At 38.5% G+C, this 7,679-nt stretch overlaps 1 protein-coding gene across 1 annotated transcript; it reads right to left on the bottom strand.

Moving 5' to 3' along the window:
• Window positions 1-5,915: 5,915 nt before the first annotated feature.
• Window positions 5,916-6,649, bottom strand: LOC135195912 (ras-related protein Rab-21-like). Its single transcript, XM_064222419.1, has one exon. It carries the CDS (start codon window positions 6,525-6,527, stop codon window positions 5,916-5,918), a length of 612 nt encoding a protein of 203 aa, XP_064078489.1. The 5' UTR covers window positions 6,528-6,649.
• Window positions 6,650-7,679: the final 1,030 nt, after the last annotated feature.

Raw genomic sequence — 7,679 nt, 5'->3', positions numbered from 1 at the left:
TATATATATATATATATATATATTATAATATATATATATATATATACGTCTATATATATGTATATATATATATATATATATATATATATATATATAATGTATATAGATCTGCTGTAACAGTTAATGTCATTTTAAAATAAATGAGGCTTAGTAAAACAAGAATATTCAGCTAATAATATGACTGCTGAGTCCAACGCAGCAGATTAATTCATAAATAAAATAAGTTTGTCATAAAAATGTATGATTAGCTAGAATATTTTTGCTCTTAATGTACATGATAAAGATATTTTCATCTAAATATATAATGACTTGAGTGATTTGCAACATCCATCACTCAAGTCATTATATATTTAGATGAAAATATTTTTATCCAACTGTAAAAGTAGTATTGAAACCGTTTATTCCAACTAAAAGTGTAGTGATTTGTAGGGCTATATGAACAGGTTATTGCTGCTAAAAATATAATGCCATCCAGATCTAAAGTGACTCCTTATTTCCTCTAAAAAATTACTGTAACAACTTGTTTCAGCCTAACACCTAACCACTTCATATACTGTGTAACAATTCATTCCGGCTAAAAATGTCATGACTTCTAGAATTATGGCAGTATGTATTTAAGTAAATATGTAACGACTTTCAGGGCTCTAGTAACAGCTTATTTCAACTTGAAATACGTAAAGTTATTTTCTTGCTTTAACATCTTTTTGCCGCTAAGAATAAAATGACTTTCATGTTTTCTACGACAATTTTAATAGAATATTTTAATCGAAAAAAATAGATTTCATGAATATTTCCGCACCTTCCTTTAACTATATATGTTTTAGTAGCCTCTCTCAGCTGGAAATAAGATTACTAGGAAATTGAACGATTTCTTTTCCAATTTAATAGCTTACTACGTCTGTTAAAAGTACCATGATATTAGTTTTCTCCTTTTATTATTCATTATTAAAGAAATTTCGATGGCAGTTTCAACGATGCTGTTTGAACAAGGAGAGAGAGAGAGAGAGAGAGAGAGAGAGAGAGAGAGAGAGAGAGCGCACTATTTGATAAAGAGTTTCACTTTGGTGGGGTGATTATTGCTTCGTCGAAGCCTTTTTCATCCTGTTACGGAGAACTGATCGTTCATTTCGTTTTATGGTCTCTCTCTCTCTCTCTCTCTCTCTCTCTCTCTCTCTCTCTCTCTCTCTTTTGATGCGGTACATTTTGTCGGACCAAACCTTCGTGTTTCGTGCTGTCTCTTTCCACCCCAATTGCGACATGCAGTAGTCGACTGACGGTTTGGTGTATAAATTACTGCTGCTTAGGTCAACAGAGAACTGATCAGCGGTAGTCCGGTTGTGAACTAGACGCGCTACCACTTTGCTACGAGGGGAGAGAGAGAGAGAGCATAAGCTAGGTATATATATATATATATATATATATATATATATATATATATATATATATATATATATATTATATAATCATCATCTCAGTAGGGGCCTTAAGACGTGCTGAACACAGCTACTCTCGTATCTGCTGTTAGGGTGTGTTACCGGCTCTGCCTTTGATATACTCCTTTGATGGGTGAGACGAAAAACCCAGCAGTGTCAATAGCTGAGGATGACGGTTCCGCTTCACTGGAAGCGTTAGTAGGGGTCTCTCGACGAAGCTGAAGCGGCTGATTTGCCACCAATGGAGGAAGTTTTTCTTCTTCCTCAGACGCGGACGATGAAGCGGGAATATTTTGGATGGAGACGTGGTATTGAGTGTATGCATATTTCGCTGGTGTGTGAGAGAGATGAATATAGACTGGGAGTCTTATTAATAGTCATAAATACTTTCAAATAATTTAAAGAAAAAGAAAGGTTGGGGAGGGGGAGATTAGTGCAAGTATAAAGCATAGACAGTGAGTGAATCGTATTGGACACAAGAGACACAATTAGTTAGTTATTTGCATGAAGCAAATAAGGAAAATCTGAAATTACGAGAGAGAGAGAGAGAGAGAGAGAGAGAGAGATAAATATGTTGGGAGAAGAAAGACTTACGAAATAAATGACCTCCTCTTCATAATCGGCCTTTATTTTTGAAGGAGCGCATTTCAACGAGATTCTCATTTTTCTTTTGGCCGTGACTTTTATATTCATCCCCTCGACTGCTGTCTCCAACCTTCCCTATTCGGCCGCCTTCCCCCTCCATCCTATTAGCTCCAAGTGCATAAAAAATTGGCCAGAATGAGTCTAATTTCATCATCTTTTGATACAGAGAGAGAGAGAGAGAGAGAGAGAGAGAGAGAGAGAGAGAGTGGATTTGATGAATTTGTTCTTTTGACAAGTTGGTGGAATAAGTATAATAATAAAACCCGGGTGCATCTCGTTTGTCCACCCCCGGGGTGACAAAAGGGGAGACCTGACACAGCCACCCACCCCTGCAAACCTGTTTATCCATCCCAGGTTGGGGCGGGGTAGGTAGGGGAGACATCCATCCTCCACATGCAAACCTGTTTGTCCGCTACGGGTGGCGGCGAGGTTGGTAGGGGATTGGGAAGGTAGGGGAGACAGCAGCGCCGGGTTCCAGCGCGCAAGCTCGTCTTTTTAATAATGTGGAAATTTAAAAGTTAATTGAGGAGAAAGACTTTTTCCTGTCGTCTTATGTTAAAGCTGTTTTCTTGGCGAAAGTAATATATTTGGAAAACATAACGCTCGTTGACCATTGTGAGGATTTCGGATTATGTAGTTATAGGGAAGTAAAATACTATTTATTTTTATACAAACACAGGATGACGTCTTAAGTTTGCGTACTTGTTACCTGGCTTTAAATTCTAAAGAAAATGAAAAAAGAAGGCTTTTCTTCCTTGTCTCAGGCGACTCATCTCTCTCTTATGAAGGGAAGCAGAAGCAGTGGGTTAATTAAATACAGGATGGAAAAATAAAGGTAATTGCTCATGGAAGGGACTGACGTGTAAGGAAAAAAAAAATGCCCTTTTTCATCAGCGCCACGAAAAGAATATGTTATTTGGTCTCGCGTGAGTTTTTGTTGTGAAGAATGTTTCTGATGAATTGAAGTCTGCAGTTCATACTCTTGATATATTAAGTTTTATCTTAGCTGATTTTCCGATATTCATTGTGAGGGTGCATGATGTATGTGTGTGAGTATGTGTGTGTGGTGTGTGTGTGTGACCCCATATCAGAAACTGCAAGTGAATTTTAGTTTGGTATTCATTAGCGATTTCTTGATTGCATTCGGTTTGATTGAGCACGAGAAGAAAAGATTTTCGTTGCAGATTTCCCATATATGATAGGCAGCACATGTGAGCAACATTTCCAAGACCTTGATTGAGTTTCATGTTCATCATGCATATTTAGAGATCATGTAATTGATTGCCTTCACTGGGGGAATTCGCTGGTCATTTGCAGGGTAAACTAAGATCATTATTCATTGTCGGTAGTTAACGATCCCCTTGTATGCAGTGGGCCCTTTCACACGCTCTCACCAACAAGAGATATCGGGAGACTTTGCATCACAATTCTTCGGGTTGACGAACGGCAATTCAGGGCGCCTTGGATGCTTCTGAACGGCTGAAATCAAGGGAGAGAGAGAGAGGGGGGGAGAGAGAATTGTAATTTCCCCTGCGAATAGGTTTCCTAGATGAGGGATAGGCAAGAGGGTAACGTCGGCAGTGGAAGTCCCAGGTGGTTGCCTCCTGTACAAGATTAAATTTAGAACACAGTTGCACTTTCCTCCCTCGCGTGTGTATGCCTTTCATTAACCCGTCTAATTTATCAGTGATTCCAACCCTTCCGTTACCCAAAGGGGCGTTTTGCATGCAGTCGGTCACATTTACCGCACTGTGGGCAGTACTGAAAAGGCTTTCTTTTTTTTTTAATTCTTCCCGTTTAGCTGCCCAAGGCATTTATCTCTTACTTCCAGTTTCTCCCTTCATCCTTACATCTAGAGTATAATAGTCCTTTTTAAGAATGATTTCCTGCCTCTCGTCATGAGGTTTGTTTTGGTTTTGTGTGTAGTGCGCATACGGGATTCCGTTTTTTCTTCTTTTTGATATTGTAATGAATTTATGTTTACATAACTATTTTTACGTTGTCCCAGCGTGGATGAATGAATGAATGATTGGAAGTTTTTGGCATCCTGACATCGAAGGTCATTGACGCCGTTCCCAGCGTGATCGGCAGGACTTATTCCGAAAAGGAAATTAAATCGAATGCCCTTGACGTTAAGCGAAGTCATCCCTCTCGACAAAAGCAAGCTGCCGAGATATAATCTACGGCGATGAGAAGGCTCGGAGCATACGAACGTACTACATAGATGAAGATAAATGACCAAGAAGTGTCCCTGATCTGTCTTTAATTGACTAGGCGTCACGAGGTCCTCTAAGGACTCTCTCTCTCTCTCTCTCTCTCTCTCTCTCTCTCTGCGCGTAGCTACAGCTGATATCAGAACTGTACATGCTTGCTGCGCAAATGTACTTTTTATATGATGGATAAGGCGAAAATTTTTGTAGGGTCCTGGCAGTTAGTTGATTGGATGCAAGCATACAGAGAGGCATCTCAATCCTAATTTACTTCAGTAAATATTTCGGCAGCTTCATCTCTTTAATTCTTGCCTAGTTGTGTGTTTGTCTTTGGATTGGAAGGGAGACAGTAACAGTTATTTGATCCTGCTGAAGCTTCTTATAATTTTTATTCGATTCTATCTAAGCTTTTATTTTTATTTATATTATTATTATTATTATATTTTTTTTTTTAGGAAGCCGATTTTTTAGGAAGCGACCGAAAGTACCACATGCATTGTAATGCCAGGGAGTACGGTTCATTTCACCAGGCTTTCTTAAAGCTATAGGCTTCGATGACCAATCAGGTTAAGCTTATATTTGTGTGTGTATTAGAGAAAGAGAAAGAATGCTTGTTATTTTTTATTTGATTGCGTGTTTTATTAACGGGTTCAACTGAGCAAGTTAAAGCTCGCCAGACATTAATATTTTTCTGATGAACAAAAGAACCCAAACTTCTTGTAGATGCCGCCTGTGAATCGTAAGATAATAACTCTCTCTTGAGGGTTATAGCTGGTTTGTGAAAGAGTTCGAAACACAAAAAAAGATAATAAATAACACCCATAAAAATTATGATAAAAACGACAGCATTATGTCGTTCCATACTTTTTGTTTAAGGTTTCGTCGTCTATTCCCCCTCGACAAAATCCGATTTTTCAGGCTTCATTTTTACCATTTGTAAATTTTTTTTTTTTTTTTTTTGTATAAAGTTTTTCTTTCACGAGGTTGATTTTCAGCTCTCGTTTTAGTGACGTGAAATAAAGGCCCTTCAAAAGCGAGGAGATTTGCTGGTGGTCCAACCTGTCCTCTTGCCTTTTTTTTTATCTCGGATTTTTATGTTTTTCCTCCTTTCTCTCTCTCTCTCTCTCTCTCTCTCTCTCTCCTCTCTCTCTCTCTCTCTCTTTGCCACGTCATTGCAACTCATTTCCTGCGTCCGAGTATGTTTCTGTTTCTCATTTTTTTCTCATTTTTTCCCTCCGGCTTCGTTTTAGCTCCATTTTCCCTCTCGTATCTTTTCATATCTCTACTATTTCCTATTATTTTGCTTCCTTCTGTCCCATTCTGAATCTCTACCCAGTTTGCAAACTTCTTATTTCTCTTTCTCTCTCTTCCCGTCTCCTCCTTGCCTTTCTCTGTCTCACCAACCTTTCATTTTCATTTCCTGGTTCATCCTTTCTTTATCCCTTATCATCATCCAACTCTTTCTTTATTTTAATCTATCTATTCCCACTTCTTTTAAATCCCCCCTTGTCACCTTTCTTCCCGTTCCCCTCTCCATTCCTTTTCTTATTCCTCCCTCCCGATTTTAACATCCCCCTTTCCTACCCCTTCACCACCCTCCTCCTTGTCTCTCTTACTTGAAGAGGATTTATGGAGCCATTTGAATGCCTCTCCCAACGAAGGTTATTGAAGGGATTTGTTTTTGGGGGACCGATTTCGAGATATGAACATTTATGGAGATGGATTCCTCCCGATTCGGCGTGTTCCTCGGTGGTATGTTGTTTTCTTTTGCAGATGTTTGGACATGAAAGGCCCCTACCTCCTGCGCATATCCCTCTGCTTCTTCTAAGAGTACATGCCGGTCTTTCTGAAGGTCGAGTTTATTTCCTGCGATAACTAGGCAAATATCGTTGCCCAACATTCTTCGTAACTCCCGTACCCAATTCTTGACTTTCTGAAAAGAGTCTTCATCAGTTATATCGTAAACTAAAATAGCACCGTGGGATTCTCGGTAGTATATTGGCCCTAGAGCATGGAACCTCTCTTGACCCGCAGTGTCCCATATAGCCAGATTCACTCTTTTGCCGCTAATGTTTACTCGCTTTGTGAGAAATGAAGCCTGCAACGTAGTGATGTGTCTGTCATTGAATTTGTCCTCGACATATCTCAAAACGAGACTCGTTTTCCCTACACAGCCTTCTCCGAGCAGGACGATTTTAAAGTTATAACTTCGTGATCCTCCAGCTCCTGGCACAGCCATGACTTTTTGGCCCTCTTCAATCGACCGTGTTATAAAAGAAGCGGATTTGCCACGACTTTAATTCGAAAATAGAGCTTTTCTGATGCTAGCCACCTCTTCCCAACAATTGTAAACACAATAATCTCATGCTCTTATTTTTTTTTTCTATATCGTCTAGGTTTTGTTTCAGTGGCCATGATCGATCCAAATGGGGTCATTGTAAGGTAGAGAAGAAATTAATGTATATATATATATATATATATATATATATATATATATATATATTATATATATATATATACACGATAAAAGAAGATTAAGGGCAGGAACACGAAGAGATTCACATTATGCTTTAATTCTGCGTTTCGTGACAACATCGCCACATCTTCAGGGATATATATTTCTACAAAATAAAGTATAATATGTTAAGATGAAATAAGAGCTGATTACAAGATCCAAGCTCTTATTTTATGTTAACATATTATATTTTATTTTGTAGAAATATCCCTGAAGATTGTGGCGATGCTGTCACGAAACGTAGGATTAAAAGGATAATGTGAATCTCTTCGTGTTCCTGGCCTTAATATCTACTTTATCGTTTGAATAACGCCCTGTACGTCTGACCTGTATATATATATATATATATATATATATATATATATATATATATATATATATATATAATATGAATTTTATCACATCACCGTGATTCATATGCACTCATTAAGCTACTAATGTCCTTTAATATCCAATTCGTTCTACATCAGAATTAATATATTTTCATATATGCAAACCGAAAGGGCATTACTTTCGGTGATAAGAAATTCGTCGGCCCATGGGCTCGAATCATGGAACCAAGATTTCTTCAAAGACATTCTTTTCTCTCTTTCAACGCAAATAAGGAAATTCTCTCTCTCTCTCTCTCTCTCTCTCTCTCTCTCTCTCTCTGATTATACATGAGAGAATAAGCTCTTGTTTACACGAATGGCGTCTGTGTGAGGGTCAGTCGAATCCAAACACCGTCTACTATATATACCTTCGCAGGGTGCCTGGGTATGTGTGTCTGTCTCGCCTTTTGTTTTCCCTTCAGCGTCCCTGACAGGCTCACTTCAAGTGAGGTGTTGATGGAGGAAGAAGGCTTTTCGAGTGATCCATCCGTTCGTCCTATAGGAA

Source organism: Macrobrachium nipponense, chromosome 23 (assembly GCF_015104395.2).
Source record: "Macrobrachium nipponense isolate FS-2020 chromosome 23, ASM1510439v2, whole genome shotgun sequence".
Classification (NCBI taxonomy): domain Eukaryota; kingdom Metazoa; phylum Arthropoda; class Malacostraca; order Decapoda; family Palaemonidae; genus Macrobrachium; species Macrobrachium nipponense.
The sequence above is the reverse complement of the archived record's forward strand: the minus strand, read 5'-3'. Positions and strand labels throughout refer to the sequence as shown.

Coding starts and splice junctions, on each gene's coding strand:
- LOC135195912 (XM_064222419.1), bottom strand. CDS start 6,527: ATGGCTGTGCCAGGAGCTGGAGGATCACGAAGTTATAACTTTAAAATC.